At 45.0% G+C, this 19,862-nt stretch overlaps 1 protein-coding gene across 1 annotated transcript in view; it reads left to right on the top strand.

Moving 5' to 3' along the window:
* LOC104492758 (brain-specific angiogenesis inhibitor 1-like) overlaps positions 1-18,076 on the top strand; it is a gene marked incomplete at its 5' end in the record, with an annotated part of 85,950 nt that extends 67,874 nt beyond the window's left edge. Inside the window, 4 exons of the mRNA XM_010135348.1 lie at positions 2,305-2,984; positions 3,971-4,006; positions 5,412-5,516; positions 17,865-18,076. Coding sequence (XP_010133650.1) covers positions 2,305-2,984; positions 3,971-4,006; positions 5,412-5,516; positions 17,865-18,062 — 1,019 coding nt within the window. The remainder of the gene's footprint in view (positions 1-2,304; positions 2,985-3,970; positions 4,007-5,411; positions 5,517-17,864) is intronic.
* Positions 18,077-19,862: the final 1,786 nt, after the last annotated feature.

Raw genomic sequence — 19,862 nt, 5'->3', positions numbered from 1 at the left:
CTTTCCCTCTATCTTGCAATCGCTTATTTCTCTCTGTCTTCAGCTGTTACTCTTGCTCTACCTGTTATTTATGTATTTCTATCTCTGTCAACATTTATCTCTGTCACTGTGTTTCTGTGTATTGTCTATCACTGTCACTATCACTTATCTATCTAATATCTATGTATATCTTATTTATCTTTTCCTGTCCTTCTCTCTGCCTCTCTCCATCTCCCTATGCTTATCACAACCAGAGTATATTTATCTCACTTATCCCTGTGATACCTTATTTCATGGTGTCTTTCTGTCCATTTATCTCTTTTCAGGGTCTATCCATTTTTTTTCTCTCTCTGTTTCTCTGTCTCACTCTCTCTAATCTAATTTCTAGCTGTCTCCCTCTTCTCATTTGTCTTCCTCCTTCCTTTTTGACACCAAAGATCTCAGTCCCAAAAAAATCACACGCAGAAGAAACATGCATAGAATACCAGGTCTGACTTGAACTCATGCTCAGTGAACATGCACCCAGGCTGGTTATTAGCACACACAAACAGCTATAGAACAAGCAGCCCACCTTGTGCTGGGAACCACGACAGATCCTGGACTCCTGCATTAAAGGAGTCTTTCCAGATCTGCTGTGGAGTTTCTTGCTCCTAAATTGAGTTTCCCAAAGGAAAGGAAGGAGCTGATTAGCTTCACATTAATTTAAGACAGAAGACCCTGGATCAGCAGCTTGCTAAGAGCATACATCACTACGGTTTGTTTTTGATGTCCGCCTGAAGAGATATTCCTCCTCTGATGAAGCGCTGTCAGTCTGCTCCAAGCTAAGTAGTTAGTAACAGTCCCCATTTCAGAGACCTTTCCGTACGGTGCATCTATGCATTCTGCTTATTGAATAATAAAACCCAGAAATCTATCCATTGGTTTCTGGCCATCGTTTCTCCTGGAGGCACCAGCTCTCATGTTCTAACAATCGGAGATACGCCTGACACTGCTCATAACCTCCTCACTTAGATACCCTGGCAGGATTGGGTCCATGGCTCAGTGTTGAAAGGCCACTCTGCTCCGTGTTTGGAGGTTGCCAAGTGCAAACCTCTCCAAACCAAGTTTCTGCAGCTGACATCGAGTATGGAGAAGAGCCTCAATCAATAAACCTTACTGATGCTCCCAAGTGAAGGGTTTGACTTCAGTAATGTCTTCCCACTGTGTATGCTCTGAATAGGCTGGAAGGCTTAGTTGTCCTACCGTGTCTTCTAGCAATGTCAACATGACTGTGACTGCCATAGTTACACCCAATGTTTTTAGCTTTAAAAGCTTTTTACAAGTTCTTTTATTCTACTTGGTATTCTTGTCATCCTGCCTTGCCTGTTCTGTGGTCTCTGAGGGGAGCTTGGCTCTTCCAGCACCCATCCGTCCCAGTAGGAGTTGGTAGAAAAGTTAGTAGAAAAATCACTAAGTCTCATGGAGTGCCTGTGTCAAGTCCTGTCTCTGTCCAAGGTGGAGCAGCTGAATAGTGTCAGGTTAGCCCAAAGATTCTTCTCTCTTTTCCATTGATTAAAAAAATACGTAAAAGGACCTTTCCTTCTGTACTGAAGTACTGGGTAAGTAGTCTCCAGTCCCGTACCACTTTGCCCCTGCCCCACAGTCTGTGATTTCCATCCCCTGGAGACACCAAGGCTGATGTCATTATCTTCCTAAAGACTTTATCACCACCTGAAACCAACTAAGCAATAGATCCCTATGCCTAGAAAAGGAGCAGGTGTTTTGTTGTGGACAGTGCTGTGTGGGAATGAGTGTCTGTTTGTTTATATACCTCCTAATTGGCATGTGCACCTCATCCTCAGTTTAAGGTTTTCCTCTTCCATTAAGGAAATTTTCATGGCACTCCATTAAATAAACCTTTTATTTTAAAGAATTCTACTCCTCCATAGGTTAGTTACATATATATTTTGTATATATATGTACATATCCCACATGTGCTTAAAAATATATCTATGTATTGGGTTTCAAGATCTGGTTATCAATTCAACAATATCCGTGGCCTGGTTGGGAGCTTTAGCCATGATTGTGTTGGAAAAGGCGCATCACTGAGAATTCTCTCAAAATGAGGCAGTTTTTTTCCTCCCTAGTTTTATCTTTGCGTTCAACATCCTGGATTTAAAAACAAACAAACAAACGAACAAAACAGTATAAAACACTGTTCTGCCACCACAGCTTCTATCTGAGAGGTCCAAGGGAACATGCCAGCATGGTGTGACTGTGGTAGGTGTATTGAAGTGTTAACAAAAAGCTAGGTGAGTTGCTAAGGATTATTATGTGTCTCCCTAGTGTTGAATAAAGACATCACCACATGCAGAACCTCAACCATCACAGGAACACTGAAGCGTCCATCACTGCCGGATGAAGAGAAGTTGAAACTCAATCACCAGAAAGGGTCATCAAACTTTAACAGTCTTCCAGCCAATGTCTCCAAGATGCATCTTCAGGGCTCACCACACTACCTGGGGGCCATCAACCTGAATGAGTTCAGTAATCACAGTCTCACTCTGAAGAAGGACAAAAACCAGCCACCTAAGTCCATCTACATCTGTGATGGGGACATCTTCAAGAAGTTGGACTCAGAACTGTCCCGAGCGCAAGAGCAAACGCTGGACACCAGCTACGTCATTCTGCCTACCAACACGTCTACCTTACGGGCCAAACCGCCCAAAGACGAGAGCAAATACAGCATCAATATTGACCAGATGCCCCAGACACGGCTCATCCACCTCAGTATGGCTACTGACCCAGGTTTCGTTGTCAAGAGTCCTCCACGGGAGCCTGTAACTATGACATGCAGTGAGGTTCAAGGTTCCTCCATGATACAGCAACAACAGCAGCTGGCTCCACAAAATATCTCCAATGAGTCACAGATTCCCAACAGCCTGTGTGACACAGGTGACTCAGGGAACTCAGGTGTGGTGTCCAAGAGTGAGACCATCTCCACCCTCTCCATGAGCTCCTTGGAGGTGAGCACGTGAATTACTGTATTGTTCTCAGCCCTGAATGATGCCCTGCCCTCAATGTTGGCCACTCCAGGTGTTTCAAAAGAAGCACCTTAGGCCAAATGCAGCCCACCATGCAATGCCACTATTATATTGTTTTATATTACGTTATCATGAGGGATCAGTGGCATGTGGTACCATTTTGTAATGTAATGTTTAAAATCTCTCACAACTTCCAGATGAACTGTCGTTAGCTCTACAGACAATGCAGAGTCCAATAAAAATGTTAGTTTGTCAAAGACTGTTCATTTTAATGCAAGGCCCATGGCTTACATTACCTTTCCTCCTTTTATCCTCTGTCCCTATTTCCCATTTTGATGACTTCAGTCATGATACAGATGAGAAAACCCTAATGATTGCAGGTGTAAAATGTGCCTAAGGCACATCTCGCAATGCTTTTTGGAGTAGAGGAGTGTCAGATGTTTTGTGTAAGTCCAGCCCTCTTCTTCTGACTTGTGATAACTCGTTACATATCAGCAGTTCTCCCTAGACCATAGACCTTATGCTGAGGTCTGTTGTAGGGCATCTGACCCTTTTCTTGCCTATTTTCAGAGAACAGGTCTCAACTATTGCTGTCCAAACTTCAGTCTTGGCTGACTGGTGCTCAAAAGCTCCAGTAGATCAGTAGATCAGCTGACGAATCTATTTCTTCCTCTCTGCTTCCCATTCTGTGAACAACCTGCAGCTCATAACTAGGACAGATCTTGAATTAGCCAAACTCCCATGCTCAGCCCATGCCTTGCCCTTCTCAAGGCTCAGTGCTTTTCGGTAGAGGTGTCCATTAATGGCTGGTGGTTTCCATCATGAAGAGTCAGGGAAACACACTGAAGGTATAGGAAGAAGGAAAAGGAGAAGGGCTCTCCGTGTTTTATCTGCTGTGTGCTTGTGCCCACTCACCAGCATCAACCCCTTACTAACCTTCAGCATCTCTTTTTGTTTTGAATACCCAGAGGCGGAAATCCCGGTACGCAGAGCTAGATTTTGAGGTGAGTACATCCCTTTCTGAATGGACTTTTCCAGGGATAGAATGAGAAAAAGAAACGCTGCTTTCTTATCTCTCTGGCACCTTTGCAGGAGTGTTACTTTTACCAAAGAGCATCTTCAAGGTTTTAAAAATGGGAGATTGAAGAGCTCTGCTAGTAAGGCTCAACTTGTGCAGCTAAACAATTGGGTGATTTATATTGGTACGTGTTTCATTTATGAAGCAGTAGCTGTTGTGTAAACACTTGTAAATCAAGATCCTGGACTGGCTTCCCAAGAACTGTAACTTCTCCACTGTGAGCAAAATGCTTACAGAGAGCTGATGGAGTGGAGGGTGACTGCACCATGTTCCTGTTTGAGAAGCACAAACACACGGGGCTGGTGGCCTAAAATGCTTTGCCTTTCATATGCACAATCTGTTGCTTAATAGGAAAGAAGCTAATATGTCCTCACTGCCGCAGCCTGTTCTCAACCCTAGTCTGAAACACCTTTTAATAGGTATGAAAAACCTGTTAATGAACCTTGGAGAACCAGCCTGGGTGGAAAAAGTCCATACTGTGTGTAGGAAAATGTCTGTCCTCACACCAGAGGCACGGAGTGGAAAGCTTTGAAAGTGCCAGTCCTTCACAGAGGGTTCGTGGGGCTACTGAGAGCTAGTGCAGCTATCCTGAGTCCAATCACAGCATCCATCCCAGCAGAACTATCCTTCACCTTCAAAGGTGATAGCTAATTCCAAAATGGAGTTAAGGGCCTGCTAGGAGTTGCCATAATGCTAGAATGACTTCAGAGCTCCAGGTTGTGAGCTTGGTCTGAAACTGAGGCACAGTGGGTATATCTAAGCTGATACTTCGAGTTGGTCCCAAAGTATTTGAGCCACCTTCTCCAATTATATAGCACTTGGCAGAGCACAAGAAAGACATATTCAACATACTCTTACATGCAAAGGGAAGTCCTTGTAGAAAATGGTCTTCTCTCTCCTTCTGGGCAGTAAAAGTGAAAGGCACAAGGGCCAAAATACAAAGAAAGGGAAATTGTGGTATGGTTTCTGATGAAACTTCTTGTACACAGGTTCTACATGTCTGAGTAAGTTCCGAACACACTGAGAACTCTGTGGGCATGGGGATAGCTACCAGTTAAAGAAGGTCAGCAAAGCCTCCTGGATCTACCTCGCAGAACATCGCCAGTCAAGCACAAATTCTGCAGGTTTAGGGCAATCACAAGGTCTTTTCCACTTCCTCTCACCATCTCATCCTGAAAATAAAGGCAGTGGCACACTGGGTCCTCAGTGAACTTTGAAGGTAGTTTAGGCACTCCAGCTTGCACTTGCAGGGAGACAGAGCTTGGTTTTAATACTGTATGTAACTTTTGGGGAAGAAGTTTGCTGACCTGTGGCCCTTGTGTTTGTTTCAGAAAATCATGCACACAAGAAAACGTCACCAAGACATGTTCCAAGACCTGAACAGAAAACTCCAGCACGCAGAGAAGGAGAAGGAGTCTCCAACAACGGACAGCAAGGTTAGTCGGACACTTCCAGGCCCATCATCTCCCAGAGCCCTCTAGTACCAGCAGGAGCATGGGGAGAGGCAGAAAATTTAGGAGCTTTCACTGAATACATTGTTTTTCTATCCGTGCATGTTGCAACAACCACATGTTCACCACAAAGGACACAGAGAGTCACAGAGGTACTAGTAGCTTATCTACAGAGTTGTCAGTGGCCAGGAGAATGTCCTCATGTCTGTTCATGCTGAATAGAGTCTGTGTTGTCTTCTGTGTGGTCATTCCCCATCTCTGTGTCTGTTCTTTGCATTTCCTTTCAGGACAGCTCTTAGTACGCCACACATCTATTCACAGCGACAAAATGGAGACTAGGACAGCCTTGAGGAAGTCTAGGTGGAGAGGAGAGAGGCAGAAGGTGGGGACCGCAGGTAGTACGCCACACATCTATTCACAGCGACAAAATGGAGACTAGGACAGCCTTGAGGAAGTCTAGGTGGAGAGGAGAGAGGCAGAATTGTGTACCCCACCTGCGGGGACTGAGTTGGAGGCCAAGGCGGCGGTGGTGGGCAGAGCTATTTAGGAAAGCCACAGCAATGGAATTTAAGCTGTGATGGTGGCAGCACTTCTTGGGGACTGCATGATGATCACCGTAGACATGGCTTTCCTCGACAGGAGCAGAGTTCCAGGGCAAGAAGAGACTTTGAGGGAGGCAGGCTGAGGGAAGGACCTTACAGCCTTTCAGAGAGGCAGGGATTTGGAACAAGAAATAGGTATCAGAAGCCTGTGTAATAAGTGGTGTGGATAAAACTAGTAAGGAAGGGCAGGCTGATGGAACCTCCTCTATGTCTCAGCCCATTACACCTGCTGGGCAAGAGCCAAAAGGTTGCAAGGGAGTATATCTCCTCCAGCAGAAGGGAAAAACAAGTGGCAGAGCCAGGTTGGCAGTAAAAAATGAGATTTGGGTTGTGCCTGCACTCAGGAGAGGAGCAAGGTGAGCTATTTATAACACGCTCAGTCATCTGCAAGCAAAGTCAGATCCAGGATGCACAGCCACCTGCAGCACAGCCAAGGTTGCACGAGTGGGGCTTATTTTGATGGGACTCCCTTAGAGGCAAGACCAGAGCTCAGAAGGTGGTGGAACAAGAGGTTTAGTTTGGTTCTTTGTGGAAGCAGAGCACTTCGGTCTGCAGTCACATCTCACAGCGTAGTTGTGCTGAGCTTCAGAGACGTGGTCTCAGCAACTCCTACTTTTGTTATCTGTGGCAAGGTGCCATTATGGACTGTCCAGTGTTGCAGAGTGAGAGAGATAATGAATCTGGCAGGCAGGTTCAGCTCAAAGAAGCCTGTGTTGGCCCAGAATGCCAACACATTCCACTGAATGTCATCTCTTGCTTTTTTCTGTTATTTAGATATGACACAGCTGTAAAATCAGAAATGCTTAAATACCATGTAAAAGCTGATCTGTGGTATGTTTGCAGGAGGGTTTCATAGATTAAGATGCTTTGAGTATTTCAGAGATGCATCTGTGTAGAATTAGAGTTGCTAGTGTCAGCATCAAAGAGCTTTGAACTCCTGGCAAGAAGCTGTGAAGGTGGCCTTTGCAATATTGACTGAATCTTTTTCAAGTTGTGATTTTCCCTTCGATGTAGCCTGAGAGGGGAAGCTTGCAAAGATCAATATTGGCAAGTCAGGAGTGGGTATTGGTTTAAAAATATCCAAAGCAGTGCAAAAGAATTAAAAAAAAAGCTTTCTTCATTCCCTTTTGCTGCCAAGGACCCCACTGGAAGTCATGCCCTATCTTCATCTTGGCCTGAATAAAAGCTGCAGATACCAGGGATTAAAGTAACAACAAAAGAAACTTTTCTCTTTTGTGTATGTTTAGGTTATAAACCGATGGAGTATTTCTTCTGGTGGAAGTGATAAAACTAACGTTAGTGTAAGTCTGGCTTTCATTTTGCATTGAAGAACGTTGTAGACCTGTCCCAAACCCTTCCATGACATACGAATCCAAAAACATTTCTTCACCAGTAGGAAACTCCTTTCCTTGTGGGCATGAACAAGGTCATAAGGATCCTGGAATACCCTTGCACCCTTTCCACACCTAACATCATAGAACAAAGGGATGTTTACAGGGTCTGGTCCATCTGCCTGCTTTGCTGTATGTTTGATTTCCCTTTTAAATAAGCAACCACAAAGTCAAGCTACCAAGTCTCTCACCGGCCCTTACAGGTTCACAGTCTCTCCTGGCATCATGTCGCATTGTCCTTTCCAAGAAATGATGCTTCTCCTAATCTTCTTGTCCTTCCTCTCTCCTCCTTCAACTCCAAGGTTAAAAAGGTGCTGCCAAGGCTTGAACTAAAAGTCTGTGTAGGACAGAATTCCTTTGGAATTCCTAGGAATGGTGCTGGCCCTTTTTAGGGACTGATTTGGGGTTTGGTTTTGATGCAAATGCTAGTCCTCTCTTCACTGTCCAAAATTGATTTTCCTATCACACTAAATACAAAGTTCCTCCCAGATGAACTAATACGTTTTCAAATTTGAAGGAAGCACCAATAGAAGAATGAGGAAGAAACAGATCTTCTGTCTCTTTCGGAAGAGGGGTAAAAAAAATTCAACCATCACAGGTGTTTACTGTCGAGAGTTTCTCCAGTTTCAGTGGTAGAACATGATTTTTAATGGGTCTTCAGCAAAGACCAGGAGGTTTGTACCAGCACTTATGTTCCTTCTAAGTATGCTGACACATTTAAACTTTGGATAAGTATTACCACAGGGTACGCTTGAAAGATAAAGAAGACTGACCTTTACCCACTGTCCCAGAGTAGTTACTGGCAGAGCTGGAAACAATCAGGTGCTCTGGCATGTTTGAGCAGTTCAGCTTTCCTCCTTTACAAGGTCCATTCTGAAAGGTATTACTGATGTGAGAATGACCCAATCCCTACCAAAGGCAGCCTTGACAAACGCCTCTGGGCTCATCTGTCATCCTGCAGATGTGGAGATAGATTTGGGAATTGAATTCTGCTTTCCCCTTACCCAGCGGCCATGGAGTCCTTCCCTGGGACCTTTCTTCTCCCTTGCACTGGAGGGCGCAGGTTGGAAGCATACATTTGGTGTAAGGGAGTGTGTAACATGGCAGCTGGCTGCCACACATCAATCTTCAAGTCAGAACAGCTACAGCAGAGATCTGGAGCCTAACCCTCATCCCACTGAGATTAGGGTGTCCCCACTGCCATCAGTTGACCTGTCATCAATGTAGTAATGATCACTGTTGCCAGGATGGCATGTCAGAGGCAGGCAATCAGGAGAACCAGAATACTGCCTGGAATGCCAGCCAAGTCTGACTCTTGACCATATCCAATGCATTTCCAGAAAACAGTTGTGTTTGCTGCAGTTATTTTGCCACGAACTAAAGCACACTGCTAACGCTAAATGAACTTGAGCCTCAGAATGCAATGCTACAGAACTCTCCTTTCTTTGGCAACAAACTTAGATGTTCCCACGGGGTTTTTATATATATACATATATATACCTCAACTATAAAATGTATTAGCATGTGTTCTGACTGAACACATGCTCAGATATTCCTGATTAAAATCACATTGTCCAGCAGGATCCACGTTAAAGCATAGAGCACCACACATCCACCTGCGTTCAAGTTAGGCCACCTCACCACTGCAGCAGAGTGAAGGGGTTTCACTCATTTGTGGCTTCATGAACTAACTGGGGATGCAAACACTATTATCCAAACTAACTATTCAGTGCTAGGAAATTAAGGTATTGGCAGACTTACAGGAAGATCTCATGACTGCAAGTTTTAGGCAAGACTTCTTTGCTCCTGTTATGCTAGATTTTGGGACAGATTCTCTCTGTCCACCTGAAGGATCAGATAAGAATTCTAATAAGAATATCTCTGGAACAGATGGGTTTAATTTGGTCATCCTCCTCCCAAATGACTTGCAGCTGGCCTAAGTGTGGGGTTTGCACACTGTTGCCCTTCCATTTTATTCCAGAACAAACTGCAAGCTGGTGTAAACCCTGAGCAGAAACCTGAATGAGCTGTTCTTGTTGAATAATTATCCCCTAGATGGTTTATTAGCAGTCAGGAAGCATGAAAGGAACCAAAGACTTGGAGAAAACCACAGCAGGATTTGCATCAGAAAACTCAGCCATTCACACCACTCATGCTAAGTGATTAAAATGAAAAGCTCTCTTGGTATCTGGGATCCAATAAGGAGCGAGTGGCTTCCACCTCAACTGTAGGTATCTCTTCACAGCAGCTTTAAGGCACATTTTGCTGCCCAAACAGATGCACCTTGAAATGTTGGGTTGGTACTGACTCAGACAGCAGCGTCTTCCTAATCACTCCCATCACTTTGAGCTGTTCTTTACCTACCCGATTGCCACAAAAATAAACCCATTGTTGGAAACCTTGCTGCAAGCGTCTTTCTCCATTTAAATGTCTGCCCTTTGCCTGGCAGACTGTAGGCTCCAACACGCAATTTTTCTCCCTGCTTCCTCCTAAATACACACACTTCTCAAGCTCTAAATCCCTGCAGCTGAGAGCTCTTCACATCAAAGCAGGGCAGTGGCTATTTTCAAGCTACTTTGTACCACACGGGAAATATTTTCCTGTGCAGATCTATATTGTCAGCATAAAGCATCTCCTAACGCTGCTCCCCCCTGTGATTTAATTGCTAAAGAAACTCCAGTGCTTGGGCTGGACATCGGGAGGGATTCATACGCTCTCCAGCAGCATGGTATGAAAGTGGAGGCTTTGTAGCCTTTAAAGGAAGCAAAGGCTTTGTTTCTTCTATGCTTAGCACCAGTTTTGAAAGCCGTGGAAGTGACACTCCTGCCTTCCCCCTCAGCAGGAGTCCTTTGATTCGGCTCCATTAGAGAAGTTTGAATCACATACACATTCCTCTCTTCTTGCCAGCACCTGGCTTTGCGTTCGTTTTAAACAGCAGCTCTTTCCTTGTGCCGAGGTCAGCGAACATCGTGCTGAACAGAGCTCCACAGGTTTCTCTGATTTGCTTATTCTTGCTTATTAGCTGCGTGCTACACTCAGCTCTCTGCAGCTCGAATGGCTTTTGCTTTGGCTGGAGCCCTGTCCTGGAGCTCACATACAGGATCTGGATCAGTCTGTAACTCAGCTCTCAGATCCAGTCCCATCTTTCTGTGGTCCTGACAGAATCACAGAATCATTTGCTTGGAAGAGACCTTTAAGATCATCAAGTCCAACCATTCACCCTGCACTGCCAGAGTCCCTGAACCATGTCCCTCAGCACCACATCTACACATCTGTTAAACAGTTCCAGGGATGGGGACTGAACCACTGAGCAACCTGGATCAGAGCTTGACACCCTCTCTGTAACGAAATTTTTCCTAATATCCCACTTAAATCTCTCCTGGCGCAACTTGAGACCGTTTCCTCTCTGTCACTTGTTACATGGGAAAAGAGACCAACCCTCACCTTGCTTCAACCTCCTTTCAGGGAGTTCTAGAGACTGACTGAGGTATCCCCCTGAGCCTCCTTTTCTCCAGGCTCAACTTCCCCAGGCCCCTCAGCCAGTCCTCAGTGCACTTGTGCTCCAGACTCTTCACCAGCCTCTTTGCCCTTCTCTGGACATGCTTCAGCACCTCCATGTCCTTCTTGGAGTGAGGGGCCCGAAACTGGACACAGTATTCAAGATGAGGCCTTACCAGTGCCTAGCACAAGGGGACGATCATTGTCCTGGTGCTGCTGGGCCACACCAGTGCTGGTACAAGCCAGGATGCTGATGGCCTTCTTGGCCACCTGGGCACGCTGCTGGCTCGTATTCAGGCATCTATCAGCCAATACTTCCTGGTCCAAGTGACAGAGCACTTGCTCCAAAAGCCAGTAGAAAAAGAGACAAAGTTATTTCTGCCTTTCTATGACTTTTTATTTTCTCCTTCTAGACAGTCTTGATTCCTCACTTTCTCTTCTCAGGTTGAGATTTTTCTTGGCTTTCCGCTTAGAACACCTGCAGAATATACCAATTTCACCAGGACTTGCTTTGGCATCTGACAGAGTAGTGAAAAACAAGGAGTACGATCAATATTGCAGCTCATTCCTGTGTCTCCCCAGCATGATCTGCTGTGTGATGGAATTCATCCCCTCACTTGCTGACTCCCTGTCCTTTTGTTAGCTGCTTGAGGTGCCAGCAGCCTTGTTCTCACGTGGGAAAATTTGGCTGCTGTCCATGAGAACCTCTTTGCATGGGCTGAGGGTGGAGGACCTCTGATGGAGGAGGTTGTGTTAAACTCGGGCTCATTCCTTGCTGAGGGATTAAACAAACGGGAGGCTGTGTTGCTTCTGCTGCCAGCTGTGTGTCCCACTGCAAGTGAAGCTCCACTTGCACATAGGTTGTGTCCTCTGTAATCCTCTTGGCACTTCTTAAATGTTTTAGTAACTGACAAATTTTAAAAGACTAATTGAGGTAACTTTTATAGGGAGGAATGCTACACGGTGTCTAATAATTACTGCAATAAATTCTGTTATGAAAATGACACCAAACCTTAATTCATTCTGCCATAAACCATCTGTCAGCTTTTGGGTGTCCAGATACACCATCAGTCAGAAGTTCACCTCCTCCTGGAGCTCATCTGATACCTTGTGTCCCAGGTAACAGCTACTCTGTAGTGCTTAGAGGTCTTATCTCCTGTTATTCTTTGTACCAACAGTCAGTTCCTGCCTTGTCCTTTGAAGCTACCTAGTGATCAAAACCATGCAGTGGCCACCAGGAGATTGAAGCTCCTGGTTGGTTAGGTTGTTTAAAAAAGGACTCTATAAAGAATTGTGCTTTGCGTGCTCTTGTTCTCCTTCTGGAGTTCCCGGGTGCCCCTGCGAGATACGAGGCAGCCTTGAATGATTTCAGAATTTTGAGAAATACCCAGTCCTCCATGTCTACCAAGTGGGGTGGGCTCTTCAGTAGATCATAAGCACTGCCCAAAAACAGATGGCATATGACTGTCGGCATTAATAGCCTGGAAAATAGCCTGTTCTTCATGCTGGTGGGACCACAGGCTTTCTCTGAAGCCTTCAGGCAATGGACTGTGTGTCAGACAATGCAAGGAGCCCCTGCAGGTCTACATAAGAACTCCTTGCTGCCTGTGCCTATAGACCTTCAGCTGTGCACGGCCTTACCAGACTTTGCCTCACAGCAAACTATCCAGGTTAGATCAACTGAACTTCAGAGAATACAGAAGCAGAGGACATATTTTTATAACCCAGTGAGTGGTGGGTATTTCAGGTTTCCTAACTGATTTCTATCAATGTAAATTAAAAACACAAATTATTTATTCTTAAAAAAATTTTTTTTAAATTGTGAACAAATTGTGAAAAAACCAGCCACTTTCTTTTATTTTGCTCATCTCCTAAATGACTAAAAATTAAAAGTATAATCTTTGAAGCTCAAAAGCATAAAATGAAGTAACTACAGCTACTTATTTCAAACAAGGAAAGGAAAATTTATCGTTCTCTAAAAAAACAAGGCAGCCTTCCCATTTTCTAATCACTTTTCACTGACATTGATCTGAAGATGGATTAGACAGCATGAGCCACATCTCTCAGTTTCCCTGCTATATGCTCTGAATAACTTCATTCTAATCCTAGAGTCATCAATGTCATGGGGAGAGACAATTTGGGTCATGAAATATCCTTCAAGTTGACACTAGAGGCAATGAAAACAGCATGGGAGTAGGTAGTTCTAGAGGAGATATCCCAGAGTGCTCTGTAGAAAGCACTGAATTCCTCTTCAGGTTATTAAAAATTGGGTGTTAAAAATGAAATCAAAACCAAGCAAGCACCTAAAAAAAAAAAATACCCAACCAAAAAACCCCAAAATACCCAAACCAAAACCAACCACCAAACCCCTCAAATAAAAACCCCCTAAAACGAACAACAGGAGATGAAGCTTAGCAGCCTGCAAGTCTGCAGAAGAGCCTGTGGTATAGAAGTGCCACCATCAGCTCCCTATAGCCACCACGAGTCCAGCCCAGGTGCCTTGTTGCAGTCTGCCAGGACTGGTCTAGAAGGGGAGGGCTGTGTGGTTTATCTCAATGCATTTTACCTCCGTCTTTGTTAGGGATGTGGGGACTTTTTTTGGCACTGCATCTTAAGTGTCTTTTGTCCCAAATCCTCTCCCTCTGCCTTAAAGATGTGCAGTCAAAATGAAAGCTGTGGCTGGATGAAGGAGACTCCAAATGCCACCACTGTGATGAAGACCTCCAGTTTGAGTTGCTCAGCAGGTTTTACCCCAGCCTTGGGTCTGAGCGCTCCCTCCCTTCCAACAGAGCAGTCTGCTCCAGTGTCCTGGCACCAGGCAGGAACCAATAAACATTTTTCCCCTCCCCTTATAGCCAGAAGCTCATGGGCTGTGTCAGACTAGAGTAACGGCTCTGTGAGCCACCGGCAGAGCCTCTGCCGCTTTCAGCTGCTGTCTCAGGCCATTCCTGACTGTCTCTGAGGAGCCAGGCCCTGGGCCAGCACCGACGCCTTTTACAGCCACGTTACACAACCCTCTCTCCAGGTCATTTCCTCTTTTCTGTGCATAGCCAGGTTTTCCCTCCTGTCTGCGGGGATTGCTAAGATCCCACAGTGGAGCAGGAGGGAAATAACGGAGCTGAAACATGAGCGCAGTGGCTGTTCTATATGCTGTTCCAGTGGCCAAGACCCTATAAAAACTTGTTGCATAGTGGGGTAAAGAAAAAGGGAGCGGTTCCCAGGAGCCTGCTACTAATTCTCAGGGTGCCTGTTGCCAAGAGAAGATTTTCTTTTGTCTCCCAGCATCCTTGCCGGAGCTCAGCCTGGCTGACTGCATTTAACCCGCTCAGAGATCCAGCTGGACGTTGAGTCCTTCTGCACCCGTGCTTAGATCGTGGCTGTGCACGCAGCGGTATGAGCTGCTGGAGCACCATGGTGGACAGCCGGTGCATTCCATTGCTGAGATAGCATCTTCACTCATGACATCACTAGAGAAGTCTAATTCTTTTCTGAGAGCTGTGAAGCTAAAAGCAAGACTCCTATCTCTTTTTGCTGGTCTCCCGAGGCTCCTTTTAATCTTCTAACTGTAATTAGACATCTTTGGAGTCACTAAGCCCTCCACGGTCATAGCTAGATAATACATCACACTGATAAGCTAGATAGAAACAACTGTATGAGGTCAGACCCAAGGGCAGCCTGGCCCTGCCTCCTCTCCATGGCAGAGTGAAATGCAGTTTGGAAAAATAAAAGAGCAGGGTGAGGATGTGGTAGTGCATCTTAAAAAGATCCCCAAGACTCCAATAAATGTGCTTGGAGACGCCCCTGACACAGAATGGTGTCACTTTACTTCATAGTACTGAATAGATGTTGGTTTTGTGAATATTTCTACGTATTTTTTATAACTTCGGGAGTTTTCAGTGTGAACAGAGAGTTGTGGGATGGTGGCCTGTGTTTCAGCTGGGCACTGTGTGCAGGACCAGATCCTGGGGTTCGCTCTGGGCCAGGCACTTCTAGAGCCTCATCATACTCTGTAGTTCTTGTGTTGGAGGATATAATTCCTCCCATCAGTAGTCCATTCCTACCAACAAGCCACTAAAAGTTTCACAGACCTCTTTCACATCCATCCATAATCTCTTTTCAAGGCTGAAGGTCATGGTCTGTGTAATCTTTCCTCCTACAGAACATGCTCCGTGACTTTGTTCATGGCTGTAAACTGGTCTCCTTATTATTCGCCCTGTATCCTTCTATCTGGAAGCCCATGAAGTGCACTTAATATTCAAGATGCAGAGTGGAGTTACGTACTGGCATAGTGGTGTCTTCTATTCCATTCTATCATCCTTTCTTAATTTATCCAGTTTTTAATAATTCACAACATTTAATGTCTGGTTTTTGTCTCCACTGACTAACTATTGTGACCCTCGGTTTTGTTCCCCAATGCCAGGTCTGATCAGAGGCCATTGCTGTAGATATGAGCTCATAATTGTTTGGGGTTGATTTTTTTTCCCGGTTTCTGTTCTCTACATGGATTTTCAGTAGCTCAAAAGCATGATAAGAATGTCTCTGACGTTTGCTGGTCGTGTTCAGTGCACATGATCAGATGTGGGTGCCTCCTCACAGGATGAGGGAGAGGCTGAAGATCAGGAGTGTGGCAGGTGGAGGGACAGTTAGAACAGAGATTGGTTTGGAATAGAAGAACCTACGCCATCAAAGAAGGGTTTTCATTGAGGGAAAAGATGGAATTGTTGTTGAACTTCATACACAGGATCATTCGTGCTGCTCTCTGTTAAGTAATGCAATATGGACATCAGTAACTTTGAAAACTTCTGACATTCCAGCAGTTGTGGGAGAAAACAAAATTATTTTCACTGAAAAGAGCTGTTCTGGCTGAGCATTTTTCTTCACCTTTTACAAAACTCTTTGCTTCATTCCATTTTTTGCTCTGTATATGCTTTTGTCTTTAAGTGTACCTTTTTGCTGCATCTTTTTATGGCAGACTAATGGCCTGCAAAAACACTGTAGGTAGTATTTTCACTTCAGGATGTCTCATTAAGACACACACAGAGATAAAAGTTGCAGTGGTTCTTAAATAAGTTCCAAAATAGATAAGAGAGTAAGTCAACAATTTTATCACCTTTTCTGTCACATTGGTATTAATCACCATTGTGTTACATCATGGAATAAAGTGAGAATAACACCAAAAGCATAAGAAAAGCTCCGTGCCATAGACTTTAATAAACCCTCTGCTGCATATTTCAAGAACTGAAGCGTTTTACATTCTTCTGAACAGAACTTCTCCATAACTTTTTTTTAAAAAAAACAGTTATATTTCAAAGGACCTTAAAAAAAAAAAGGATATTTTTCTCTCTTTGAATTAAAATAAAGATGATGTCAGAATGTTTTCAGTTGACATTGAGAAGACCAGGTTTACCTGGTTAATACATTTGCCACTCTATCCACCAAATGACCTCACTCAGACACTCTCCCTGTGGGCAGCTGCGGAGATGCGGGAACAACTTCAAACGTCTTATTTTTCTATCAAGGGTGAAAGTTTGGAAAAGCAAAATTCATGGCTTGGGTGATGTGATGAAAGCTGTCCCTGTAGGGGTGATGCCACAGCGCCTTTCCTATCAGTGTTGCAGCGTGGAGGAGGGATAAACAACAGACTTACAGAAGTCTCTGAGGAAAAAACAAAGTCAGAAGCTAAGGCAGGTGGATTAGCAGATGTAGCAGATGGGTGTTTAGTTTTCCTGTGGGGCTACAGCAATCTTTGCAGCTTCCTGGAGTACAATCATGACACTGCAGTCTACATGTGGCTTCATCTCCCCTCAATCAATACATCTTGGTGACAGCATCAAGCTGTGACCTGTCCTGGGCTGCATGTCACCTGCATGGCTGCCTGCTCCCCAGACTTCTCTCCCCGTTGTCATCCTCCACGCCGCTGCCTTTCCTCCCACCATTTCTGCCAGCCACCACTTTCGTTTGGGCAGGTAGCTCAAAAGGACTCTGTGCTCCTGTCACGTGCAGGGAAACATTTATTCACCCAGTGCTGGAGTGTTCTGTGGGGATAATTAACTGTGAAAAGCATCACTCCTGGTGCAGGGGAAAAATTTAGTGGGGCAACTCATTTAAAATCGTTGCTTGTACTCCCCTTCAAAGAATACACCCGTTTTACAGATCCTCAGCTCTCGCCAGAGTCTTGTCTTGGTGTGCATCAGCAGCAACATTGGAAGATATTCTCTGGATTGATATTCCTGGTGGGGTGCTGCTGGGAGACTGAGCTAACGGTCGTCAACAAAGCCTCAAAGGCTTGGTCTGGAGCTGATGGAAACCATTTCGGTTTCCGAGCAGACAATCCAACCCATCAAACAACGTGGGTTCACTGATAGAGTAGTTAGCATGCGCATGTTTTGCTGCAATTAAATAGCCTGTAAATAGCTGTGCTGCATAAGGAATGTATTAGCATCTATGTAAAATGCGGTAGGTTATGTTCAGAAAGACCTCACGGGAATCTGGATTTCTGCATGGGAATTTTCTGTTGAAGCAGAGAAAGATCTTCAGTTCTCAAAATCTCAAAATCCACTCTTCAGTGAAAACACAAGCAGCAAAAACCTCAGCTGAAAGTTGAAATATTTCGGCATTAGGGGATAGAGGTAGCAGGGGGGAAAAACAAGTTTGTATTTTCTTCCTGAAAATAGACTTTAACCACCAAGAGCAATTTTCGTTGAAACCCCGCTTTATTTTGGATCAGGAGTTTCACAGAAAGATTTGCCCCTAAGAGAAGGGAGTGAAAAAATGGTGCTTGTTGCATGAGGCTAATGTCTCTTTCTCTCTTTCTCCTTTCTTACACTTTTCGCCTCTTGCAGCAAGAAAAACAGCAGACACCAAACAAGAGACCCTGGGAAGGAATCAGGAAAGTCCAGTCCCCACCATCATGGGTTAAAAAGGACATGGAACCTGTGGCACAGTCTCCCCTAGAACTAAAAACTGTGGAGTGGGAGAAAACAGGAGCCACCATTCCCCTGGTGGGACAAGACATTATTGACCTTCAGACAGAGGTCTGAGCAGAAAGGGAAAAAAGGGACATTTTTGTTTTCCGGAAAACAAACGAAACAAACAAAACAAACCACGTTTTAAAGAAATGATTAAATTAAATCGGAACCGAGCGAGAGAAGTGTTTGGTTTCTTTTGAAACCTCTGGTAAAGACGGAATAACTTTTGTATTGTTCTCAGCAGAGAGGGGGAATATTACTTTATAGAGTATAGTAGCTGTAGGTTCAGGACAACACGAGCTTTCCCAGGTAGGACTGGAGAAGAAGTGAGCCTGGAAGAGAATGTGGAGGAGACAGAGGGTGGGGAGGGGCTGCAGGGAACGAGCCCTGCCAAGATGCTTTCGGGCTGCTGCCGCACACGGGGAGCCTTCCTGCTCTGCCACGGGGAGGTGTGGAAGGACGCCCAGCAGCCACCGTGAAGGGCCAAGAAGATCGGGGTTGTTTGGGAACCACAAGGAGGGACACCTGCGGGAGCCTCGCTGGGATGCGGTCTGGCTGTAGATCGCTGGGGGAGAACCAGCCTTGAGGGTCTGTGTCATCCCTTGCTGATCCTCGCCCCCCAACTCTCCCTCGCCGGTTCGTCTAAGAAGGAACGAGATGGGATGCGCCAAGTGGTGGCCAAGAAGACATATCCACTCCTATGTGCCACACCATGACCTGGCATCGTGGCATTCCTATAGCGGGTCCCCATGGGGCCCAGAGGGGGAAGTGGTGACATCATCCATGGCTAAAGTGGAGAGGTAAGGTGGGGCTTCCTCCACTCATCCCTCCACAGCAGAGCTCCTGTGTGCCCTAAGGAGTGGGACAGGCGCAGGAGGAAAGGACCTCCTCCAAAACCTGCTCGCCCCGTCTCCAGGGAGAGTGTCGAAGGTGTTAGAAAAAGACCAACAAGAAAAATGTAGGTCATTTCATTGACTGTTAAATAGATAAACTCAGCACGGGCCTTGTGAAGGTCCTCTTGGCCTCATCCTTTTTTTTTTTTTTCTGTTATTTTTCCTTGCTTTCGGACTCAGATTTATTCCAAGCTGCCCCTCCCTGGAAGGCAGAGAGAGAAAGAGGGAAAGACAGATCTGCCAATGTACCTGGAGATATTTGGTATACAGAGATGTTGCCTTAGGACATTGAGACAAACTGACAACACGAATAACGTCCACTTGGAAACAAACAAACAAAATAATCTATTTTTTTCCTTCTTCTTTTCTTTTCTTCAATAAAAAGAGAACTTGAAACCCGAGACCTTTCTTTTCTTTGGCTCTTGTCATTTCGAATGCCTTTCTGTGCCATAGGACTGCGCAGGCATGGGGTGAGGATGCCACCTGCTGAAGGTGGAAGGCAAGTTGCTCTGTGGAAAGTTTGGGATGGTGGGAACACACAGCCCCTTCGCCGCTGGCTTGCAATGTTTTGCTTTGTTTTACTCAGTTTGGGCTTTGGTTATTTGGTTTTTTCCCCCTTGTTGGCTCTTTTCCTCCCTCCCCGTTGCCCAGAGCCAGCAAGCAGGTTTGTGGTCCTACAAGATGGAAGAGGTGGAGCTGATCAGGAGAGCAAGACATTTCTCATCATGAAATACTAACTTTATATCTCACCATGAAAAAAATAATAATGATTTTAATTTTTCATTAGACATTTCTCAAGACTCTTTACAAAAAATAAGGTATCTACATTTAACACCCCCCCCAAATGTTGTGCAATATTTTTATCATTAAAAAATATACCACTGACATTACACGCAGGCTTCATTGTTTTTTATCTTTCCCAGCACTGTCTGTCTGATATTCGGAACAACTCTCCCAGCTTTAGAGGTGTGTGGTGACA

This window comes from Buceros rhinoceros, unplaced genomic scaffold (genome assembly GCF_000710305.1).
Source record: "Buceros rhinoceros silvestris isolate BGI_N320 unplaced genomic scaffold, ASM71030v1 scaffold454, whole genome shotgun sequence".
NCBI lineage: Eukaryota > Metazoa > Chordata > Aves > Bucerotiformes > Bucerotidae > Buceros > Buceros rhinoceros.
The sequence above is the reverse complement of the archived record's forward strand: the minus strand, read 5'-3'. Positions and strand labels throughout refer to the sequence as shown.